This window comes from Panthera pardus, unplaced genomic scaffold (genome assembly GCF_024362965.1).
Source record: "Panthera pardus isolate Hobbes unplaced genomic scaffold, ASM2436296v1 HiC_scaffold_13, whole genome shotgun sequence".
In the NCBI taxonomy this organism is placed as follows: domain Eukaryota; kingdom Metazoa; phylum Chordata; class Mammalia; order Carnivora; family Felidae; genus Panthera; species Panthera pardus.
In genome coordinates this window covers 1393706-1419621 of record NW_026526688.1, presented here as the reverse complement: position 1 = coordinate 1419621, position 25916 = coordinate 1393706, and the positions used below count along the sequence as shown (strand labels likewise).

Below are 25916 nucleotides of genomic sequence, written 5' to 3'. Positions count from 1 at the left end.
GAACAGCATTTGCGGGCCTGGAATCCACACAAACGCCAAACCTGGGTGAGCAGGAGGTGCCAGGGAAGGTGGGTGAGGCCCCGACAGCAGAGGAAAAGTGCCGAAGCTAGCTGGGCCATGGTTACCGTGGAGGGCAAATCCCTCCGGGCATTAGCGGGTATCACAGGAGACAGAGAGACATTTGTTTCAATAATGAAATGCTCCCCTGCCTGGCAAACCTGGCAGGGCCTCAGACCCTCGCCCAGAGGAGGCCGGTGACTGGTCTCAGGGTCCTTGGGTTTTATTTTCTTACTGCCCGGGGTGGCCACGGCCACTGCACGGGAACATCCGTGGAAGAGGGCTGGGCGGAGGGAGCGGGTGACATGGCTTGTAGCCCCAGAGGAGGCTGGACTAAATCCTCAGAATCTTCAAGGATGCACTCACGCCCGGGACCTCACCACTCCATCAGGTGTAGAAAACACCCAGCTGCTGTCACACTGTCCAACAGTATCACTGATCAACTGCTGTGAAACTGGAAATAAGCCAACGTCGCACAGAGGAGAAGGAAATGAGATTTCACATCTGGGTTAGAAGCTGGCCCCATGTGCCATCCCAAACCTCCCCACCAGACAGAAAGATGGGTGGATGCAGAACATCCAGGGCCAGCCTGGAGCAAGACCACAGCCGCCTACCTGTCATCTCTGTGCCTCCCGCTGGTGACATGGAACCAGAGAAGCCTCGCAGCAGGTCCTGGGGGATAACATCCTCAGTTCTAGAGCAGCATGGGGAGGACTGGGCTGGGAGGGGCCGGGAGGCCATCAGCGGACAAGAGGCTCCGTCCAGCCCAGGTCAAGGTCACAGGCAGCACAGAGAGAGGTGACCGAGGAGCACAGACAAGAGACCAACCACAGGGACAGGGCTGGGGAGAAGCAGGGTTTTGAGCTTCAGTGTCTGAACATGGTGGGGCCTCAAAGAGAAGACTAGACCAGGGGTTAGAAGACAGGATGTGACAGATTGTACTGCACTGACAGGTCCCCAAAGTGACATCGTCCAGATTCCAGAGCAAAGCTCTGGCCATCTGGAGACACGTCAAGGCTGCCACTGACCTTTGGGGTCCAGCTTGTTGAGGTGACAGCAGGAGAAATGAGATGAGAAGGAAGAGCCAAAGCAGAGAAGACAGAAGGGGAAGAGCAGCCAGAGAGAACACGGAGAGGAACCTACACTTTGAATGCAGAGAGAAAGAGAGGCTGTGCAAATAGCTGACCAAGCCATCGTCAATCCCACCAGCTGCTACGGGAATCAACGAGAGTCGAGCTGTGCCCACCTCTGAGCGGGCATCTGTGGTCCAAGAGGGAAGCTCGCTGAGGAGGAAAAGTGTGCAGAGTCTACACAGTACAGTGGGGGAGGAAAGGAAGATAGCCGATCAGGGGAAAGAATCAGGATCTCATGTTCGTGAGAGCAGAGGGCTCTGTCGCGGTGGAGAGGGTAGAGAGTTAAGAGCTAAAAATGCAAACATGGCATAACTTAAGGTCACAATCCCAGGTGGCGCAGGGATAGAATGACCATCCAGAAGAAAACTTTGGGCACTGGCTGGGAAGAGCATGAGCATTATCTCCACTACTTTCGTGCTCATGACATGATCAGGAAGACCTACATAGAACATGCCGGCAACCGTAGATGGTTAAAGATAAATCTAAGTTCTTACTTACACCAGGAAGACTTCCGTGAAGTAGAAATGCTGCTTTTACAACTAAATATGATGCTTTCACCATTTACTAAAATCAGACCCCATAAGATTGAGAAGAGACCTCAGAGTGTTAGGATTTTGCATTTTGCCGGGAGCACACTCCTTTATTAGCCACCGAGATACATGAGTCACTTTCTATATTAGGAAAAAACTCATTGTGGCACAAAAGAAGACCTTCCTTTTCTCTTGAAGGTACATTCATAGTTCTGATTTCTAACGTTAAGAACTCGGTGTAATTGGTAAGTCATGTGCTGATGCTTGCACATGAAATTAATGCTCTTAAATTTTCTCTTTAATGATCTACTTTAGAAATGCGTGCCCTAACAAAAGACTAATAAACACCACACAAATTGTCCCAGCTCAGTCAACCAATGAAATCTGATTCTCAGTGAATCGTGATGTCAGCCTAATTATGAGGGAAGTAGCCATTTCTAAATTCATATATAAGACATTTATAAGACATTAATAGATGTATACTTTTCGGAGCAAATGAGCTAAATTCAAAATATTCAGAGTATGAATTTGGGTAATGAAGTCAACACAAACTGAAACTTCATACAAGAGCTAAAAGGACTTCAAAATCCCCTATAATATCTGGTAATTCCTGAAATGGAGAAAAGAATCGAAAATAAAGAAGATGGCTGCTCTCCCCTCCACGGGCTCTACACAAGGGCTGGGCTTCTGCGAGCCACAGAGAATCCTTACTGATGGAGGAGCCACGTGTCCACAGTCAGCTGTCACTGAGGGTCTACAAGGCACAGGAGTGAGAGAACGGCCTGTGCCCTTGCGGAGAACCGATGTCTGTGTCCCCCAAAGCCCTCCATATAACACCCTATGTGGACCAGTTCATTTAAAATTTAGCATACTCCCCTCCAAAAGTGACTTCTTTTGAGGAAGAGAGAATTATATAATTGACTACATTTCTACTAGTAAACATACAGTCAAATCTCACAACTAAGTAATTAGTTGTGCTTGAGATAGATCTTTTTTAATGAATGCTGATATATATTTTAACACTTCAATATGATGTAGCATAGGCCCATAACAAACCCTTTTAAAAAGAACTTTTATTAAAAAAAAGGTTTAAATGAACCAGACTAGGAAATAACACTGGAATTCTACCCTGCCCTCATTTTAAATGGTTTCAGGGATAGCCTAGTTTGAATTCTGCTTTTCCCAAATCAAATTCGTCACCACTGATTATCTCCCCAATGTGGCATTTTGTTCCTACCACGGTTTTTAGTCTAGGTAAAATCCTACAAAAAGGAAGGAAAGTATGTACACTGCTCTTGCATGATGAATGCCTCTGGTTACCCAGCAGTCCTTAAATAAGCCATTTTAATCTTTTCTAGGAGACAACCCATGGATGGAAACAGATTGACACAGCTTGGAGCCAGCGTTGTGCCGAGCCTCACGTGTGCCAAGTGCTGATTCTTTGGCAAGCGTGTTTCAGGGGCATGTGCCTCTCCTTTTGGGTGTAATTGTCCATGAGCATGTGATTAGCCTGCCCCGGAGAGCCACAGTGTCCCTCAGAGTAGACAGAATATTTTCTCCACTAGTATCCCAGATTGATGTTCCCACCCCAACCAGATCCACAGAAACTATTACCACCCCCGCCCCTGTAAAGGACATTTTTTTAAAATAAAGAGAATGTTGGGGCGCCTGGGTGGCGCAGTCGGTTAAGCATCCGACTTCAGCCAGGTCACGATCTTGCGGTCCGTGAGTTCGAGCCCCGCGTCAGGCTCTGGGCTGATGGCTCGGAGCCTGGAGCCTGTTTCCGATTCTGTGTCTCCCTCTCTCTCTGCCCCTCCCCCGTTCATGCTCTGTCTCTCTCTGTCCCAAAAATAAATAAAAAACGTTGAAAAAAAATTAAAAAAATAAAATAAAATAAAGAGAATGTAGAAGTGTGAAGACCAAAGTCAAAGAACAGAAAGAAAAAAAGTAAGTTTATAAATATTTTTTCTTATTTTTGCAAAATGTCCACAAAATTGGTTTTGAATTATGCACAGAACACACATAAGTATAGTTTTGAACCTACTATTTACTTGAATTCTATCTCCAAAGGGTTAAAATAAAAAGCAACGGGACGTTTATGCAAACTGTACAAGCACCTGATGTGGAGGGCTCTCGGCACAGAGCTCCACCCTGCACACTGCCCCTTTCGCAAGAAGGGAAGAAGGTCCCCTTGTCTTCTTCTCTTTGCAGTTCGTCTTCTGACACAACATGGAGGTGAGTGAGCATTCACTCTCCTGTCATCCTGATGGAGGCTGGAAAGCCCAGAAATGGCTATGGAATCCACTCACTGCTGTGGAGACCAGAGTATCTTTGCTCACAATTCTTTTTCTCTTTGATACCATGGATGAGACTAACTTCAGATGTGGCGGTATTTTCAACTTTACAAATTCCTAGTGCAGTAGGCAGCCTGCACACGGGAAAGGTTCAACTAACCATGGATGAATAAAATGGAACCAGTAATGACAGAAACATACTAGCAGTGAGTTTTTTCTTAAAATATGTATTTATCCTATAATGAATCAGAAATTTCATAACAAATAACAATGGCTAACAATGATCACTGAGTTTTCAGTATGTGAGGGAGCCTATGATTTTTCCATCTTCAAAACCATTCTAGATCTAGGTATTCAGAATTCCAGTCAATATATTACTCCCTGAAAGCAATACTTAACACAATATATTTCCACTACAGTAAAATAAACTGGACAATTCCTCAGAGCACTGTATAAACGGATGTGGCCTAATATAAATTCACCACTTAGGAGTTATGTCGTTTAACCTTGATAATATTAACGTCTGTGATTCATAACCGGAACTGAGGAAAGTGGACCCCAGATGCAGCATGAGCTGAACAAGCACCCACCTTCAGGAGCCTTTACCAGGCAATTAGTGCACATTCAGCACCATGGACAGACCCCCATGGGCGTGACCTTTCTCTTGAGACTCCATGTTTCATAGGACACCAGTTGTTACCTCCTTAATATTTATCTCACTGTGGACACGCTGCTCCATGGCTGATGGCGATTTTCCAAGCATGACTAGTCTACCTTCCTAAACACATCCTTCATAAGAGCCCCGCATGGAAAGTGGACTTATGAGCTTTACAGGGCACTTGAGGAAGGGGATCGGCCCCAGGGGAAGGGCAGCTCTGCCTCGCTCAGATCAAGCATTTGCCTCACCTCGTTGAGAGCCTCTATGCCTGCCTCATGGCAAGCTCAGCATGTTGTGGACAGCAAAGCTGTAAAAAACTCTATTGTGGACGTCCACACCTACGACATGGAAGTGCCAGCCTGCCATAGGAAGTATTCAAGGCCACGTGGTAATAAGGTGCAGAAGTTGGTTCATGCACTCAAAACCTGTGTTCTTAACAAGTCTCTCTCTCCCTTAGGCCCCCATCTCTCCATCAGTAAAATCAGAATAATAATATTACAGTATTGACAATAATAACAATAATGCCAGCCCACACTAACACGAGGGGAGAGATGATGCATATCCACGCCTTTGTTAAACTGTCATTTAGCCACCTCCTGGTCCTTCACAACCCCAAGCAGTAGTGAACACCTTCCCCAGTGTCTTTCAGCTTGAAATGACTTCTTTCAATTCTGGTATAAAAATGCCAGCTGTACTTCTAAGTCCAATTGAAAGCTGTTCCCTGTGTGAAACTGTCACTGATCCTTCAAACCTAATTTAAACTGACTTCAGAGCCCATGTTCTTGTTGCATTTATACCTTTGTTTTGAACACTTTCTTGCTTGCTGTGTTTTGCTATTTATGTCTATGACTATCTTCCCAACTGGATTACAACCTTGTTCAACATATGAATCATATTTTAATTGTCTCTGTATCTCCATCACCTAGGAGAATTCCAATTCATGGATCATAGTCAGTGAATGTTCAAGAAATAAATGCATGACTATTAGAGCTTATACCCTTGTTGGGGGTCCTAGCTATAAGAATAAAATCACAAATAACAGAAGACAGTAGCTTATAAAAGCCAAATGAGTGCTTAACACACCATCTGTTACTCAGTAGGTGATTGATAACTTCTGCTAACCTGACTTTAGATCTTTTGAAACAGTTTCAATAATCTAGAAAAAACTAAGGCATTATTACTTCTTATAAATACACACACACACACACACACAGTACTAAAGAGAATGAAAACAAGTCACAAAATCAGAAAAATAAAATGTTTGCAAAACATGTTAAAGGACTGGTATCCAAGGAATTCTTAAAACTCAACAAGAACACAAACAAGCCAATTCAGAAATGTGCAAAAGACCTGAACAAACACCTCACCAAAGAATGCACGCTGATGGTAAATACACACTATGAAAAGATGCCAACATCATATACAGAGCTACTTTGGAAGACAGCCTGGTAGTTTCTTGCAAAGCTAAGCATACTCTTACCATAGGATCCAGCAATTACTCTCCTTGGTATTTGCCTAAATAAGCTAAAAACTTATGTCCACACAAAAACCTGCACACATACGGTTTCAGGAGCTTTATTTATAATTGAAAAAACCTGGAAACAACCAAATGGATAGGTGATGGGAGGGACACAAGGTGAAGGATAGGTGATGGATAAATAAACTTCAATAGGTGATGGATAAATAAACTGTGCTGCATCCAGACAATGGCTATTACTCAACACTAAAGAGAAATGAGTTATCAAGCCGTAAAAAGACATGGAGGAAATGTAAATGCATCTCATTAAATGAAAGAAGCCAGTCTGAGAAGGCTACACACTGTATGATTCCAACTCTATGACATTCTGGAAAAGGCAAACTATGGAGACAGGAAAAGGATCGATCAGTGGTTGTCAGGGTTGGGGGAAGGGAGGGATGAACAGGTGGAGCCCACAGGGTTTTAGGGCAGTGAGACTACTCTGCGTGATACTTTAACGGTGGATACGGGTCTTCATACATTTGTCCAAACCCATGGAATGAACACCAAGAGTGACCCTAATGTAAACTATGCGCTTTATTCAATAATAACGTATCAGTGCTGGTTCATCACTTGTAACAAGATGCACACCAATGCAGGATGTTCAAATAAAGAAAACTTGTGGCACCTGAGTGGCACAGTCGGTTAAGTGTCTTTTTATTCTGGCTCAGGTCATGATCTCACAGTTTGTGGGACTGAGCCCTGCGTTGGGCTCTGTGCTGAAAGAGTGGAGCCTGCTTGGGATTCTCTCTCCCTCTCTCTCTGTCCCTCCCCACCCTGTATTGTGTGTGTGTGTGTGTGTGTGTGTGTGTGTGTGTGTGTGTGTCTCAAAATAAATCAATAAACAAACATGAAACAAAAATAAGGAGAAGTGGATGTTGGGGGGATAGGTAGAAACTGCACTTTCCGCTCAATCTTTCCATAAATCTAAAACTGCTCTTGAGAAGAGTCTATTAATTTTAAAAACCAGTGCCAGCTGTTCTTACTATCATTATTAATATTATTCAGGACGAACAGATGTTCTGAAGTAGGAGAAAATCCCTGATGAGCCAGCATGTGGACAGGGCTGGCAAGGTGAAAACCTAGACTCATCCCCATTTCAAAGTTCAGGAAAAGGTGGACAGAGGGTCACCTGCCCAAGGACCCAGTGGGATTCAAATTGATCTTGGCTTGACCTTCAAGTGCAAATTCACCCCCTGAGTGGGTAGCGGCCAAGAAGAGTGCTGTGTGACAACAGCCTCTGGGTTTGTGAATGAGTCTGCTGTGTGAGGAGATGGGGAAACGGTCATGAGCCCACGTTTATCATGTGGGAAGAACCACCCAAGCAGATGTGTGTGGCACTCGCCTTTTGTGGAGGAGGCAGTTCTGAGACATCGAATCATCCAAGACAGCAAAGCAGCCTCTCTGTGAGGCCAACCTCTCCACAGAGACAGCCGAGCAAAAATCTGAAAGGTTCATGAGACCATTTTTAGGACACAGCTCAAATATGAAATTCCAGCATGTTTCCCAATAAAGTTGGCACAACAACGGTCAGCTCTCACGTGAGCACGCGAGTCAATGCTGCCATCATGATTATGCTGGGACGAGTGGAAGGGGCCCAAGAGGGACAGTGTTTATCCAGAGCCTCAAGCCTGGGAAACAGAGGAGCCAAGGGCTGAACCTGGATCCACTGACCTTCTGCTAAAAGTGTAATATCGCAATGACACTCACAACCCAGATCGTGAGTGGCTGTCACAGCAGAGGCCCTACCACCACCACCGCCACCACCATCACCTGGCTCCCAAAAGCCATGGCAGCCACAGCACAGCCACATCCTAAGACCAGTTCTTACTGAGTGTAATGGCAGAGCTGTGCCCCCAGTTTATGTGCTGAAGCCCTAATCGCAGCCCCCTAGAATGGGACCTGACGTGGGAACAGGTCTTTGCAGATGTAACTGGTTAAGAGGAGTGTCCATCCACTGACTTGTGTCTGCATAAAGTGAGGAGTGTGGAGGCAGTCGCACAGGGAGCGCACCGGGTAAAGATGTAGGGATGATGCCCCCACACACCAAGGACACCAGCAAACCCTGGAAGCTGGGAGGGAGCTCGCTCCACCGACACCTTGATGGTGGCCTTTGAGCCTCCAGAATGTGTGTCGTTCAAGCCTGCTGTCTGTGGTGCTGTTATGGCCACCCCAGGAAGTTAGCACACCAAGGGGGAATGGCCTCTAATGGCAAGGAGGGGCTACCATTTATTTCCCCAAACCTACCAACTGCTCAGGAGAAGGAGAAGGAGACAACAAAGCTTCCAAAATGCATCCCAAGTAAAAGCTGGAGGCTGGGGGAGGGGGGCACACACAATTCCGCACCCCTCACCGACAGGGAGGGCTTGTGGGCAGCCAGCTCTCTGCACAGGGGCCAGCAGGTGCGGGATGTTCAGTCCACCTGCAGGTTTTCAAGAGAGCACTTCTGTTAAACCCTCCTCCTACCTTTTGCTCTTCGTAGGAAACACTTCTCCTCTTCAAGAGGTGCACTTCAGATCAGTCCTCAAACCACTCTCTCTGGAGGAGCCCCACAAGGCCGCAAATAAGGACTTGGCCCAGACCCTCCTCTTGGGTAGTTTATAAAGGTGTAAGTGCCAGACGCGGAGGGCTGGGGGGTCAGGGACCAGCCTCTGCCTCCCAAAAGCACTTACAAAGTAAGACTGAAGGTCCCCAGAGCTCATTTACCTCGAACGCGCCCCTCTGACTCCACTGGTGTGCAGAGCTCCTGCTGTTTACACAAACTTCTGTCCCCTCCCCCACAGGAGACCAGATGGAACAGTAGGGGGACGGGCAAGGACAACGTGTGGCTGGGTCACACGTGCCACAAAACCCACAGGAACATGTGCTCCGCCGGGCAGGAGGAGACCGCCTGGAAACCGCTCCCAGCCTCCAGAGCGTCAGGGGCAGGCCCCCCAGGCCACCTGCGGCACCACACACGCCGGCCGGGGCAGTTCCCGTGCAACATCCCACTTCGGTGCCCCTTCCCACGAACACTTCAGCAAGGTGACCGACTGATAAACTAGGCCAGAAATTCCCCCAAAGTTTGCATAGGCCGCTCATCTGAAAAAGACTCCTCTCTTTGCCATGCCCACCAGGACGCATGGCCTTTTCTTGCTAAACCCTGGGTCTTTTCCTAAAGGGAGGATGTCTTTCGGGTCTGAGGGCATCAGTGGAGAGCAGCAGAGGAGTGACAGGTGTCCAGTGACACAGCCGCAAGGATATGCTTGGCCTCTGAGGCCCCCAGTCACCCAGCCACAGGGTAAGGGCCACGGGGCGGGGGGGGGGGGGGTCGCCCATGTGCTTCTCACATGCAATGGACCAGAGCGTGGCTTTGCCATTCTGAGTCCACGCAGGATCCCAGTGACAAGCCATTGGTCCCTGGAGGCAGAGGTCCCTTTGCTAGAGAGAGTTGAACTTTCTCAGGTGGAAATGGACCAAGACAATTTAATCCCCAAGAATGAACCAGATGACATCTCAAAAATCACCCCACGCCTTACTCATCTGATTACCACAAGGACAAGCGCCAGGAACCTCTCCTTCCTCTCCCAAAAGCTGCCTGCTGCCCATCCCCCGTGGAGTCAGCAGCAGATCCAACAGGACAGCTCTTTCCAGCAAAGGGGGTCCCGGGAGCCGACACTTGGCCTGGTTTCCTCGTGGTGAGGGCGCCAAGGCACAGGGACATGGGGCCAGGAGCCACGGGCTGGCCCTGAAGTGGAGGGGGGCTCTCACCCACCCCACTACCACTCCACATTTCTGACGTTCAGCAGGCAAATTGCGGGCAAATGGTGAACAATGCAGGCCAGAAAAATGCCCCCTTTCCTGCCTCCTGTGACAGCCAATCCCAACTATGGATCCGGGTGCATTCGTGTTCACCCTGAAGGGTGACTGTGTGGGCGATAACTAGAGCTCGATGTGGCAGACGATGAAACCTTTCCGCGTGCACAGAAGGTAACAGGTCTAGGTAAACCTGGTGTTCTCAGGATTAGTAACTCCGTGTGTGGAGTCCACGTCGGCACAAGGCTTGTGGGAGCCGTCTGTCCGAGGAACAGTTCCAGCTACTCCACAAACTGGCCTGCAGGTACCACACACGGGCCCACGTCCCACCACCTCCTCCAAGGAAAGAAGACACCGAAGCTGTCTGCAGTGAGGGGACAACAAACAAAAGATCTTTAGGAAAGTGAGACGTAACACATGCACGGTCCTCAATTCTGAGCCACTTACTCCCATCTATAGATTCTAGCACCGGTATAAAAATGTTTTTATTATAGAAATTTCTATAAACAAAGGTCTCATAATCCCCGTGGTCATTAGAAGGAAATACACTTTAAAGTGATGATTTCTTGATTGCATTAGCTACAAAACTGTACAATTCCACACAATTCAATAAAGCAGATGATGTGGCTATTTTTTTTAATATCCGTTATGGCTTTTAGAATTTTTGATATTCATGGTAACATTTAGAAGGGAATGTGAATTGACACAGCTCAAAGGCAGGAGAGAAAAGTGATCTGGGCTGTTTTTCTAGGGCTTCTACTCAAGAATTGTTTTGGAAGGCTGAAAACCCACCTTGAAAGTGGGTATTGCCTTAACTCAAAATAACGGCTTTGTTATTGGCCTCAACTGTGGACTTCTCCCTCCTTAGGTAGCGTAAGCGTCTTTCTGTGATGATCCTGATGATATGAGCTCAGAGGTTCAAGTGGAGAGTGATAATTAATGGAACAGGATTAAAAGTCATAATGTGTCACACAGAAGCTCCCTAATTGAATTAATACTGCAACAGCACATTCCCTGAGAAGTCACTGCCACTCAGCCAGCAGAGAACACCTTCCAGACAGCTTGCTGGTGCTTCCGCGGCTGTTTTCCTTCATCTCCGGCACATGCCTAACACACGCCGTCGGTCACCTTACACGTGTGACATCAGAAGCCAAGATTCTCTGCACTGGCCGGAGCCTGCTGGTGCAGACCGTATGTGTGTTCCGATACGCTGTTAGTGACAATCCCCTTCTCCAAGACGGCACAAGGGCTAGGACGTTTGTTGGCTCTGATATGTTGCCCGAAGGAAGGCAAGAAGTCACATCAGCGCACCTGCTCAGACACACCGGGCGCCCAGCTGGTGGAGGCTGGGGCCCGTCCTGGAGCGATCCCTGGGGAAGCCTGAATATTAACGAGGACTCTGGAGTTCAGCTTTGAAAAACACTCCTACGTCTGAGGACACAAACGTTGATTTCAGTACATCGGGTGGGCACTGGGCGAGAGCGTGTGGGACACTCACGGCAACGAAGGCTTAATAGTGACGTGGACGGAGACCATCACAGCAGGCTGTTTCCTCTCAAAACTGACACACACCACATGGGTCACACAGGAAATGGAGAGGAGGAGGAGGGAGCAAGAACAGGCACCTGGGACTGTCTCCTCTGGACATCGCTGTTCTCCAGTCCGAGCACCTGCGCCACCTGCCTGGGCCGCAGCAACGGCACGACCTGAACGGTAGCACGGCACCGCAAGGATCCCACCCCCCGCCCGTGTGGCTCCCAGCAGCCATTCCTGCCGTCAGCACCCATGCAAGCGCAGACGGACGGGTGTCCTGCACCCCAGCAGGAATCAACACCTCCCTGCCGGGTCCGCACCTAGCTCCCTGTGCCCACATGCCTGCCACCTCACTTGGCTTCTGGAGCAACATCAGAAGAGCACCCTGCTTTTGTGAAGAATCCCTTCCTTGGTTAAATACGTGGGTGATTCACTGAAGTCTGCATGTACATGGAAGATGAATAAGGAAAACGTATCTAAAGTACACGCACACGCACACACCTGGAGCCTGTATGCCACACACTGTCCTAGAAGGCTGGGAAATATTCAAAGTTCTTTAAAGGGGGATGAATTTTAAAATTGGAATAGGTGCAAAAGGAGGTGGAATAAGAGGAACAGGAAAATGAGACGCAGTGAGGAGGGAACAGGACGCTTGTGGCTCTATTTGTGGAAAGAGCCTAACGGGGAAGAGAATCTGAGGGGCTCTTGCCTTGCGCACATCCAGGAGCAAATGTTCTGCTGAATCGGATCCTGGACGACTCATGCTTGGCCCACGTGATGCCCTGCGGCCTCTGGAAGCAGCCGCAGGTGGGTCAGAGAGGGCAGGGCGGAGGCTCCCACGACCACCCACAGAGAAGGGGTGTCACTGGGAAAGTCAAGGGCAGTGGAGCTTGAGCAGAGCACTTATTTGTGTTAGATTTCTTCAGGCTTCAAGCAAAGGAGTGGATGCTTCTCTCCCCCGCCAGGAGAAGGTGATGGGTGGGTTCAGTTAGTGCTGGGTTGCCCAGAAGATGACAGCTGTATCATCACACAAAAGCTGAACTGGAGACCACTGCTCTTCACCCCCTCCACCTCTGCTGTGCAGCTGGGCCACGGGCAGTGGAAAATGGAGGCCATGCACGGCCAGCCCACGGTGCCTGTGACAAGGCACTGTGCCTCGCATGCAGACCCACCAGGATGCTCGTCGCACGAATGACATCCTGACCTTGACTTCCCCTGCAACGCACCGTCTGCTAGAGTGTCCGTGATGATTTTAGAGGCGACCCTCTGAATATCAGCTGAATTGCAAAGGGGTGCCCACAGTCCTTGGTGCCGGGACAGCGCACTTCAACACTGAGCGGCGGGTCCTGGCTCCTGGGAGTGATGGCACATGGTTCCGCCCGGCCCGGCCCGTCGCGAGCTGCAGAACCGTTCCCCTCGCAGGAAAGGCCAAAGCCATCCTTCCTGGGATCACGTCTGCTCATTCACCCTGACTTCAGCCGGGGGGAGCCAGGGGGAAGACAGTTACAGGCTAACTTCCCCCAGCCCCCATTTCCTTTTCTGTGAATGAAGGGAAATTGAAACAAGAGAAGAGACTTGTGCCTTTTCCTCCAGACTTCTGTTCACAGTGTGAGGAACCAGAGCCAGAGTACAGAGCACAGCTTCAGCCTGCCCTCCGGCCATCTCCACGGCTCACCAGGGACACGAGCCTGAAGGCCACGTCTTCACCGCAGATTTGCAGGGTTCCTGCCAGCAGTGGGTGGCAGGGGAGGGACCGCCCCCCATGCTGGCGGAGAATCCACACGGCTTCGTCCACAGCACAGCACACTCTGCCCCGTGGCTGGGCTCGTTCCCCCGTCACTGGCACTTCTCAGCCCCATTTTTGCAGTGTTGTGTCTCCTCCCTGGAATCTACCACCAGTTAAGGAGGAAGGGGAGGCTCTCCCCAGGAGCCCTAAAACCACCTCCAGTAGGTCACCTCCTCCCCCAGAGCAAGGACACAATCCAGCAGGAAGGCCGAGGGAAGGACTGTGTGGTTTACCAATCTGTCTGGGTGCAGAGGCGAGACATGAACCAGCTCATGACATGAAGTGATTTTAGGAAGAAGCTTCTGGATTTGCAAAGAGTACCGGAACACGCACAGGGTCAGAAAGACACATTATCAAGTACAAGAAAAAAACCTCTGCAAAACTAAATGTGTGTCTATTGTACTTTGACTTGAAAACCCTTGCTTCCTTCCCACGGCTACAACTGTGTGTGTGTGCATGTGAATATGTGTGTGTACATGTGAGGTATGCATGCACGTGTGTGTGGATATGAGGTGTGTGCATGTGCATGTGTGTGTGTACATGTGAGGCGTGTGTGTACGTGTGCATGTCAGATGTGTGCATGTTTGGGTACAGGTGAGGTGTGTGTGTGCATGTGAGGTGTGTGTGTGTGTGTGTGTGCATATGGATGTGAGGTATGTGTGTGTGCATTGAGTGTGTGTGTTTACATGTGGGCATGAGGCGTGTGTACGTGTGTGTGCATGTGAGGTGTGTGCATGTGTATGTGTGTGTGTGTGTGTGTGCATATGAAGTGGGAGATCAGTCTGGCAAAGAGGCCGCCCAGCCAAGGTCACGTCTTCCCTGAATGCTGGTGGGCTCCCACTCAATCCTACGTAAATACCAAAAGCGCCACATCACACGCCGTGCCCTCAGGCAGCACTTGGCACTAACCAAGCAGCAGTGACTGGAGAGCTGGTCGTCCCCGTATTGATCATATTTACGGTACATAGTAGCCTATTAAATGTAAGGCTCAAAATATGACACATCGCTATGCACGAACGGTGGTGTTTTTAACAAAAGACAGGGCCATGGCGAGAAAACAGTAAACCTGCAGGGAGGAGAGAATGAGGCTCGGTGTCTCTCCAACACTTTGATCCCATAATTCTCTCTAACGAAACTCCAAGTCCACAGTCACTTAGCCTCACCTTCCCCGGTCCCTCCAGCTCCGACAGGCTGGAGGACGGACTGCGTTCTTCTCCGTCCTTTGTGGACCCTCGTCTGGACAGACAAGCCTGGGGGCTGGGAAGGGGGTGTGGACAGTATCTGGGAGGCCGGCGCGTGCTGGGAGGGGGGCTTCCCGCCATCCTGGCGGGGGCAGGGTCCCCATGCGCCCTGCTTTCTGTGTCCTCTGCTCACCTGCGTGCCCACACCAGCCTCCCCCCGTCCCCACCCTCCACCAGCAGGGACAAACCAGCACAGCGTCCGGAGACGGAACTACTGCTGCCCAGGGATAAAACATTAGGCCGATCGAAGGGGCCTCGGTTTTCTTGTCTGCAAAATGGGCACGGGCACAGGGGTGGGCAGGACTCGTGGGTTAGCAGCTGGGTGACAGCGCAGCACGACTTTGCCATCTCGGGATGGTCCTCCCACAGCCACGCATGGCCCCACTGCCCTGTCCACGAGACGCAGTGCCCCCGAGGATGGACCCCACACACATCACCTCCCCTGACGAAGGTGCTAGCTGGCCTGTGACAACTGAGGAACCCTGATTCACCAGAAATCCCACACTGACGGGGCTGAGCTGGCTGCTGTGACCTGACTCTCAGCTGGCGTCCCGTCCTGAACCCTCACTTCTGCATCATGGAGAATACTGAGGGGAGCGTCTCGGCCGTCTGGATTGACACCTCTGGCAGGACACGGAGGCGGCGTGTGGTCAAGCACACCCAGAAGGTCAACAGAGAGGCCCCATCAGAGCCATCCACCCGCTGTGGACAGGACAGAACGGTAAGGGGCGAGACGTGACGAGCCCAACGTAACCGCCACACAAAGGCCGGTGTGGGGCGTGGGGCGTGGGGCATGATGCAGAAGCGACGGAACCACGGAGCTACTGCCGAGAGAGGCTGGTGCGGTCGAAGCAAAAGAAGTGTGCACGTTTCACGGGTTACAGAGTGGATGGCGCGTGTGGGGGCAGAGCTCACCACGGCCCGATCGATCGGGACCTGCCAGGGACGGTCCCCTCCCTCCCCCTGCAGCTGCTGCAGACAGCAGCTACCCCAAACCAGCTGACCTGCAGCCTTCCCAGCGGCGGGGACACAGCACGCCACACGTGCGGCCTGAAGGCGAGGTGGGGTGTGTGTCCTTCCCCACTGCATCCTGACGGGGAGCCAATGCACAGAGCCGGGCCCCTGGGCAACCGTAAGTGCAACCGCGGGGAACACCGCCTGCTCACAACACCCATGGGAGCCTTTGAGGCGGATGCGACACCCCAGCCGAGCCCGCCCGCCTGCCCCTCTGGGTTCTCAGGAAGGAACCCCACAAGGTGCCACCCTTTGCTCAGGCCAGGAGGACGGCTGACAGTCTGCAAACGCGCAGAACTCTGGGTTCCCTGGGGAACCCTGTAAAAGCACTTGGGGGCTCGGATAACAAAGACTCTGTAGGAACGATCAGGTCCTTAAGAGGAGAGCCAGAGTGGAGACAGAGGGCGGTCTGTCTGAATCTGGAAAGTGTCTGTGAGTGTCTGTGGGGCAATCAGATAAAGACAAGGCAGACTCGAAATCCTTCCCATGATCCCCCGTGCACGTCGTAATTAATGAGAGGAGCGTTCTTAAGGCACGGGACTGCAACCCCCAGAAGCCCTCCTCCCCTGCCACCAGATTTAGAAGCAAAATGCTTCATGGAGTTCGATAAATGACAGAAACAGAAGATTCCTGCCAAAATACGTCGCTCTCCCTGAATGCAGTGCGTTTTTAACAAACCTGTGTGGACAAGAAGGCCATTTCACAATTAGTTTTCTCTAAATAGAAATGTTGACTTTTTTCCTGAGGTGAGTCAGATGAAGATTGCTAATTTTACTACCAGTTATTATCCCGAAATAATCACGAATAAGATAATGACCCCACGATCAAATTTCTGGCAACTGCTGTATCTTTGAAAATAACTTCCTGAGTCAGAGTTTCAGACACAAGCCTTGTGAGCACTGGCTATGTGCACAGATGCCAGGAACGGGTAACTTTGCGTTTTAAATGCAGAGGGTGCAGAAAGGAAGCCCCGGGTAGCATGTGGACGTGTGTTTATTCAGAAATACCCTGTACGTGTTGTGCACGCTGTGTGGAGGTGTCTACTTTCAACTCAAGGCCCACACACACCACGAAGACGGTGAATCCATAGCACGCTTTAGAACTTCTTTCCGCACCTCCTGGGGTGCGTGCAGGGCTGTCCCGGGCGCTCACCCCCTACTGCCCCATAGCTGGGGTCTCTAAGTGAGGTGGGTGGACATGTGTGCAGGTGCGTGCATGGTCATTTTATTCCCCCTGATAGGCATTTGTGCCACTGCAGCATACAGAGGCTGAAAGGAGAGAGGAGATGTTCTCCGAGAACCGTCCATGCGGCTGGCGTCGCAGCAACCACATCCCAGCTGCACTGACACTGTATTTTCTGGAGAATGTCAGTCTAATCCACTAATGCAAAGACTCACTCACTTAAGAAAGCTACCAGATTAAACAGTATTGAAATACAAGTGACATTGCTTTGGAAAACAGAAAGTGCTTTGAGGTTATTGATGCTGGTTTAATAAAATCAGAGTGGAGAACTAAAGCTTCTCTGCCAAAGCACACTACCCCCAAACGGCACTCAAGTTGGGGAAGATCTGATGCGGTCACCTTTAGGGAACTGGGCGTCCATCTCGCGGTGACGTGTTTCCAATCTGAACACCGCTACATCGCTTATTTTTAGGTTATTCGCTTTTGCTTTAGCCGTAAATAAATTGAAGCAAGTTGTTTAAAAATGCGGTATTCGATGCTTGCAAAAACTTACTGGATTAGTGCCAAGGATGGGCCAGGGTCAGGCTGGGCAATCTCCTCAGCCCCGGGCAGCCGTCTGCTCTCCCTGACTGAGACCTTCCCCCCGGTGCAGCCACTGCCAGTGAGAGCCCCGCTTCCTTGCTGTGTCCGGGGGAAGCGTGCCACCCTGCGTGCAAAGCCCCCGTGCAGTGACGAGTGGTCCTGGGCAACTACCTGTTGCTAAGTACAGCGTGAGTCACAAAGCCAGGGAAGTCCCACTGATGGGTTCTCTTGTCTGAACAAATTAAAGGGCACGAAATGTTCCACATTACACAAAGTCTGAGCTTTGGGGGCAGAATTATGAATGAAGAAGTCAACATTCACCTACATGTGGGCAAACCAATAACATCTGAGTGGACATGCTCAGTTGTGTAGGGAGTATAACACCCACAGAGTAGGCGTCGTGGTCATTTATGAGAGGAACTTTCAAAACCAGCTACTGCCTAATGCCCGAGTTAATAACATACCCTTTATGGACGCTCTCTTTCACTAGGAAGGAGCCGGCCCCTACTATTTAGAGGTGTGCGCGTTTCTGCACAAGGTAAAGAAAGCACATAAAAAAATGCTAGCCAAGCAGGACAGGAAACAGAAGCAGCAGCAGCCCCCTCAGGGGACAGCTCGAGCCGCCCGCTCAACGCGCTCGAGGCACATAGTCCCCTGGCTACAAAGTTCCCTCTGACGAAGCCTCCTCGGGGGTCAGGGCGGGAGGCCCAGGGGCCTGCAGGGACCCCGGTCAGAGCGCGTGCCCGGGGGCCTCCTCGAAAACCTCAGCAATTCCCACCACGGTCCAACGCCGTCACCTCTGAGGGGACGCGGGACCGCTACCTGCTCGGCACTAAACGCCGGAGTCTCCTGCCTTTGAAGAGGTTTCGGTTTTCATGGCACGCAGGGCAGCTGCCTAGCACCTCCCGGAAAGCTCTCTCCTTCTCTTCCAGCCCGTTGAATGCAGCTGGTAAGCGGCACAGACCCTCGCTGCGCTAGGCATCACAAAGGAAGCTGTCTTCACAGGCTTCCTTCTCCCCCTCGCTTGCACACGAACGCACGGGTGTTAACAACCACAGGTCCCTGGATTCGCTCATTCCCAAAGGGGTGCTGAAGCAGCGGCGAGACTGATGCGTCCTTGCTGTCATAAACGGGGGCGACCAGAGTAGTTCCTGCATTACAAAGTGCCTGGGGCTCAGCCACGACAGGAATAACGGGTAACTGGAGACTGAACTCGCACTCTAGGATTACAGCGGTGTAGTTGTGGACTGCTGGGCGAGACCTTTCCCCCACACCCTCCGTGCCAATTAAGACGCTCCCGGGATGGCAGCGACTGTGTCCCCAGCTGCTGCCGGCACGGCAGCCGAGAGACAGGAGCATTTTACTTATAAAGGCGGGTGCAGCCCGGGGCCCGGAGGGAGGGCAGTGAAAAGCCGTGGTGCAAAGTACGGAGAGGCGAGCCGCTCCCGGAGGTGAGCTACCACATCCGTGCAAGCACACAGCCAGGCAGGAAAAGTAAGAAATGAGTCATCCTGGACTTACCAAGGCAGGGTTCCCGCTGCTCTGCCGGCCGCATCCAAATGCAAACAGCAGGCGGCTTCTCAGCAAACGGGGAGACGTGTGCTTGGAGAAAAGGTCCCAAATCACCGCCACGGGAGAAGGCCAGAGGCGACGGAGTGTGTGTCCGAGGACCTGGCCAGTCACAGCCGGGGCTGGCCGGCCACAGGGCTCTGCCAGACAAGTGCACTGCAGCACGGTGGCCTAGGGTTGCAATGCATGTCCCATATATTCAGGCATAACAGAAAACACGGATCTGGAGTGCTCTGCATGTGGATGTGGGGGCCGCCTGGCACACAGCAGCAGAGGGAGGCTCTCTGCTCCTAACGGAATTAGCCACGGAGATGGACGCCTTAATTCCATGCAGTGCTATCCCCCAGGATATCAATTACAGAAAGCAGGTGCCTCCATCTCCTGTTTTTTCAGATAAATGTCTATAATCTCATTTCACAAATGATCCCTATTTAGACAGGAGCCACCTATTGTGATGATATCATTTGCTCTAGTAGCCATAAATGGACAACTTCCTAGGGAGCGTCACTGCTCTGGCGACACGGGTCTTTATAAACGTGAGCGTGCGTGGCGTTCGGAGGCCCGTCCGCCAGGCAGCTTCTACTCCTGACGCGGAATGCTCCCCATCTCCAAAGTTACAGCAGGAGAGGAGAGCCTCCCCTCAAATGCCTTGTGTGCCTCTGGACACCTCCTCCCGGGGGACAGTGCCAGTTCTGGCAGGGCGGGGAGGAGTGGGCGTGGGAGGGGGCATACCGGCACCTGTCTGTCACACGACCCCTCCACCCACCTCCACGACAGCCCCCGACAGAGAGGAATGGGGCACTTTCCGCTGCAGCAAAGGTCTGGGCCCCGTGGCCGGTGCCCTTTAAGGCACCGGGACCGTGTCCTGCTTGGACACACCTCACCCTCCGAAACTCCAGTCAGAGGTGGGATCAAAACCCAGAGAGGTAGTGTCCAGGGAGGCTGAGATCCCTCCAGGATCCACGCACGGAGACGATGTCACTGAAGCCGGGTTCCCACCCCGCCAAGCGGCTGTCGGGGAGCGTGTGGAATCGCCCCTGAGAGACTATTTGTAAAAACCTTCGGCTTCCTCATCACGTGTGCCCACAAAGAGAGGATGGCAAGAATCCAGTGCAAAGGAAGATGCCCGAAGCTGAGTGGCCACGTGGAGACAGTAAGGGAGGCATTCAGGCAGATTTCATGATACAGTCTCCCGAGATTCCCCCTGCACTACTCTGGAGACAGGGACAGGGCAGCGGGAGAAGACAGGGTTTGCACCACACTGTTCACCGTTAATAAGACTGATTAGCGAATGAAGACCTCAGGTATACTAAGTTACACCAGCATATCACTGCGAAACGTCCCACGGGCCAGCGTGGATGCCCTGGGGTGCCAGGGGTTTCTGTCAGCACGAGTCCTGACCAACTCCCAACCCAAGTCTCCAGGGATGGAGACGGAGTGAGCCCGCGGTGGGCCTGCCTGTGCCCCTGGGAGGCAGCACTGAGGGTCCCACAACACAGGGGTGTCCATGATGCCGAGAAGGATTACAGGATTACCCAAGTGGATCGGGACTCTGAGCCTCCTTCCCAAACAAATGAACCCCCAGTAAGCGAACCCCACCAGAGTCTGCTCCAGCAGCGTTCCGGGATGCCTCAAGGAGCAGCAGCGTGGGGCCTGACCTCGGCGCGTTTCTGGAGCCTGCGTCCAGAGCTGGGAGAGCCCTGCAGACAGAGGGTGACCTCCACGGCTTACTGAAGTGTAGAGTGAATCACCCTGCGGGGACATCACCTGTACCACTGGGAGGGGTGGACAGTGTCCCCCAAATCTACATCCACCTGGCCCTCAGAATGTGGCCTTATTTGCAAGTAGGGTCTCTACAAATGTAATTAAGGATCTTGAGATCCAGTCACTGTGTATTAAAATCCACTGTGCAGGGGCGCCTGGGTGGCTCAGTCGGTTAAGCGTCCGACTTCGGCTCAGGTCACTATCTCGCAGTCTGTGAGTTCGAGCCCCGCGTCGGGCTCTGTGCTGACTGCTCAGAGCCTGGAGCCTGTTTCAGATTCTGTCTCCCTCTCTCTCTGACCTTCCCCCATTCATGCTCTGTCTCTCTCTGTCTCAAAAATAAATAAACGTTAAAAAAAAAATTAAAAAAAAATCCACTGCACACTACATGCCATGGCAAGCAGGTGGGCATCCTCCCTAGGGAAGAGAGGACACAGAGAGGAAGGGACAAGCCAGGGGAAGGGAGAGCCTGGTCCTCCCCCAGGGCCTCAGCAGGAAGCAGAGCCGCCCACACCGTGACCCCTGCCTTCAAATGCACCCATAGGAAACATCTGTGGTTCTCAGCCCCAAGTCCCAGCTTTGTTAGGGCAGTCCCAGGAAATGAAGGCAGCCGCGTATGTCCTGAAAACACTCCAGTGTTTACCCTGCAGCCGGTTCCTGACCCAGAGCCTTGATTGCTGTTGCTGATCTCCTGGGGGGACTCTGCAAGCCCAGACCCGGGACACCACAATGGAAGCTGCCCCCTGGATCACCAGAGGTCCCAGCAGCTCTGCTGGCCGTCCAGCCATCTTCCCCGCCATCTTGCTGGCCCCCCAAAGCCTGTAAGCACCTTTGAAAACTCCCCTTTGCATACAAGCGATTTATGCTGCTAATGCCAACAGAATCATCGTGACCCGTGGTCCCTGTACCTGTGTCCGCCAAGCCCCTATGTCCCCACCGGTTACAGAGGCGAGTCCACAGCTCCTGCACCACCACAGGGAAGCACGTGGCACTCAGGTGAGGGTCTGCAGCCCACTCCCGATGACACACACAGAGGGCACATCACATGCTGGGACAGTGGTGCAGATGAGGAAGCAGACAAATGCTGTGGCTCTGTGGACAGCACGGCCTGAGCTGCGCAGCCACTCACCCGCAAAGTTTCTACTCTGTGAATGTATCTTCTCTTCCACGTGATTTTCTTAATCACATTTCCTTTTCTCTAGCTCACTTTATCGTAAGAAATCAGAGCATACGATATATACAGCACACAAAATACGTGTTCATTGGCTGTTATCATCAAGGCTTCTGGTCAATAGTGAAATGTTAGTAGTTACGTTTTGGAGGAGTCAAAGCTGTATGTGGGTTTTCGAATGCACAGGGGCTGGTACCCCAGCCTGCGCACTGATCAAGGGTCAGCAGCCGTCTGCCCACAGGCTGAAGTGGGAGGGCCAGGGCAGCTGGCAGGGCAGCCTTTGGGGCCAACGCTGGGACCACAGGAGATGGGGTGGAGGGAACATCACAGGGTGACAGATCGCCCCCAGAAGCAGCTGCAGATAGGGGTCGAGGACGGGAGGGGAGTGTCCCAGGTATCTCGGGGCTGGTCAGGGCCCAGCCCGGGGCTCAGGGAGCCCTGTGGCAGTCCCTCCACAGGACAGGAGCTCCGTGTGTGTCCTCAGAAGGAGAGGCTGTCTTGAGTGAGGCCGTCGACTGCCAAGCGAAGGCTCACCGCAATGGATTTGTAGTTTCTGACTTTATTAGCGCTTTTGGGGTAGACGCAGGTGGGATCGTTACCACGGGAAACGGGTGTCCAGCTGTGTTAGGTCACCTGCATGCGGCACAGCCAAGTCTGAGGAGGGGTCCTTAACTGCCACGTCTAAGGTCGTACGATCTTACATACGGTCCGAACGCCGAGCTTTGTCACAAGTGACTAAGGCACTGTCATTAAGACCCACGTCAAGGACAGGTCGAACCCCCGCACACGAGGACTAGGAAAGTCCATGTTAACATGCCCTCTCCATCAGTGTGGACTCACCTTGATGGAGCACACACGGCCACCAGGTTGCGCCAATGCCACCCAAGACGTGAGAACGGCCGTCCACACGGACGTGCGGAGAACGGTGCCCACGGACCCAACTGGATTTCATAACCTAATGTGGGCCACACTGCCAGTCTGTGGCGTGTGGCTAGGCTGGGGCCTGTGTTGGCCAGCACTCTCCAGAGACACAGAGCTGGCAGAGAGAGACAGAGATGTGGGGATAAGAACAGATTTGTTACAGGAAGAGCTCACGTGGTTATGGACGCCTGGAAGCCCCACTGACCGCATCTGCAGACGGAGAAGTCAGCCCGAGTCTGACGGCCTGGGAGCCATGGGGGGCGGGGGGGGTGGAGCAGGACAAGGTGGATGCTGCCCCTTCCTCTGTGTTTCAGTCCTATACAGGCCCCCAGCAGGTGGGAGGCCAGGGAGGCTTCCTCCACACAGACCACCGATTCCGGCACTGGTGTCTCACAGACACTGCACAGCAGGCCCAGAAACACGGTCTCACCAGCAAGCCCGGTCCCAGGCAAGGTGACCCATGAATCGAGCTTCACGGGTCCATTTGCGAAGTCAGGCCTATTCCCTAGCTAGGAGGAAACACCAACCACCTTGGACAGCACCAGCTACATTCCAAAAGGAGGGATTTAACAAAACACCAGAATGACACCCATAGCCAGTCAGTTAAGCCAATGCCCCAGGGCAGCCCGGGCCAGAGTCACTCCCTGGCCCCAGGGGACCCTGACCGTGGACACAGAGAAGCTATGTGTGCAGCTCTGTCCTCTCAAAACTGCCACAATTACCCAGAGCACGCCCTCCCTGGACTTCCCTCCACAACCACACACTCTGTGGCTTTACGCCCCAGGCCTCACGAGGAGCCAAGGACCCAGAACTGGGAGAGCGGCGAGACTGGCTGCCTGTACCTCTTCTAATTCTCCAGCCTCCAGCAGCAAAGCGTCACAAGTACTGCGTTTCACCCCATTAAGTGAGAGGTTATCTTTCCTTCTGTTTCCTGTGTAGTGCATGTTGACCCCTGGTGTTACTATCAACCGCATGGTCACAATTCTCGAAGATGAAAGGACACCAGCCGTCTGCAAACCAATCTCACTCAGAGCCAATCAGACCAGAGGCTGTGCTGTGCGTGGCCCCAGCCACCACCCCCAGGGCTCTGCTGGTATTCAGAACAGAGATGCCTCATCTTCTTTCAGAGAGAGACACAGGCCGGCTAGCAAGTTATGGAGACAACAGAGACACTGTGGAGTTTTGAGGCACGTCACTTATGTCCACAGAAGGGAAGACTGGGCCATCAATGATTTACTCTTGTCTACACAACGGTCGTGACGGACGACAGTTCAGCCAAACTGAAAACAAAGGCAGAGCCGGGACCTCTGGGTTAACGCGAACCTCCACCCAGATCACCCCGTGAGGGTTCGAACCGTAACTCATTCCTGTTGTCCAGTCAGCTCTGCCAGTGCAAACCACTGACTTCGATCTGTCTTCCCGCACAAACGCCCACGGGGGACTCTGCAGCTCCCGGGTGAAGACCTGCACAGGCCCGAAGGTGAAAGTCTGCAGTGATAATGTCACAACTCCAAGGCACTGTCCCGGTGCAGACGCGGCTCTGGCAGCCACTTATCACACGAGATCTGGACGATGCTCCCAGGCTCACGAGTTCTCAGCTTCAACAATCACATCATTCGCTTCTTCAAGGGGATTTGTCCTCATGACATTTTACCTCCACGCTCTGGTCGTCTTCAGTAGAAAACGGAGGCACAAAGGATTAGTCAGGGATTACAGTTCACCTCCTAGGTACCGTCGGGCGTCACGGCACAGCCAACGTCGGCACAGGGACTTCTGAGCTACGGGGGCTGGGCCCCATCAGAGCTCAGTACTTCTGGAGGGCCTGTCCGCCACGCTCCACTGGACTCCAAATTCAGTGTTAACTCCAGCACAACGCTCGCAAGACTCCCACCGTCAAAGCCGGGGCGGCGGTGGGGGGGGGGGGGGGTGGTGCGGCAAGGGTGCTCAGCGACCTGGAGGCCGCTGCGTCATGCACGTGGGGGTCCTGCTCACTGGGAGAAACGCAATTCTTTTCCCCAGCTTGGAAACAAGATCTATTTTGAAATGGTAACATAAGTAGGAAGTAATCATCTTAATGGCATCTATAAAACACGTTTTCTTTATCTGGGGGAACAAAAAACAATAGCCTTCACAACACGGTTATTTCTTGGGTGTTAAATCGCCAGCACCAATTTAACTCTGCTAGCACTATAGCAAATGGAGAACAAAGAATAACTCCTTGAAGTACATATCAAGACACAAGAAGATCCTAAAATTAAAACAAGAAAAATAAATACACACACACACACACACACACACACACACATAACAGGATGGGGTGCCTGGGTGGCTCAGTCGGTGAAGTGTCCAACTTCAGCTCAGGTCATAATCTCACAGTCCGTGAGTTTGAGCCCCACGTCGGGCTCTGTGCTGACAGCTCAGAGCCTGAAGCCTGCTTCAGATTCTGTCTCCCTCTCTCTCTGCCCCTCCCCTACTTGCACTCTCTCTCTCTCTCTCTCTCAAAAATAAATAAACATTTAAAAAAAATTTTTTTAAACAAGAGGAAAGGATAATGAGAGACAGCTGTAGTGGGCAGAAGAAGGAAGGACAGACGGGGGCCCCAGAGCCCCGTCCCCTCCTTAGGCACGGGGGTAGTTGAGTTAAATAAAACTCAAATGTACAGACTCACAGGAGTGACCCATAGGGCCTCTTGTAAAATGATTCCACGTAACACATTTGATTGAAGCCACTTAATCAAAAAATTGTAACGCAAAACAGTACGGGCAGATTTTCTTAAAACATGAATTCGAGTTTTTTTAAAACCTCTAATGTTCTAACAAGCTGCCTGAAGAAGCGACTGCATTGTGATGAACACTCCCTCCTGGCTGGAGCAGAGCCCATGTGCCCCCAGGGCCCCAATGCCAGCTATCGGCTCACCAGGATCGCACCAACCAGCGCTCTTGCCCCTGACCTTGAAATATGAAGGAGCTTAGGTCCACGGAGAGTAAGTATTTCACCTAAACCCAGGATGTGAGAATCCGTGCTCAAAGCCGATTGTGTGAGGCTCTGGTGCCATCCCCCCCAGGACCCCCTCAGTGGAGCCACACTGGGGTTGGTTCGTGGAGCACTGGGACGGTGGCCAGCCAAAGGCGAGAACCAAAACGGTGGTTTCTAAGGGTTGTAGGAGAATACTT

The 25916-nt window shown here is 51.9% G+C and overlaps 1 protein-coding gene across 7 annotated transcripts in view; it reads right to left on the bottom strand.

Moving 5' to 3' along the window:
- Window positions 1-25916, bottom strand: part of DLGAP2 (DLG associated protein 2) — a 786545-nt gene that overhangs the window by 478607 nt on the left and 282022 nt on the right. Inside the window, exon 1 of one of the 7 annotated variants that reach the window (XM_019428001.2) lies at window positions 18843-19280. The exons of 5 other annotated variants lie outside the window; for them this stretch is intronic. In XM_019428001.2, the coding sequence (XP_019283546.2) occupies window positions 18843-18876 (34 nt within the window). In that variant the 5' untranslated portion in view covers window positions 18877-19280. Of the gene's footprint in view, window positions 1-18842; window positions 19281-25916 lie in introns of those variants that run through there. One more of the 7 variants, XM_019428004.2, reaches the window with a different exon arrangement.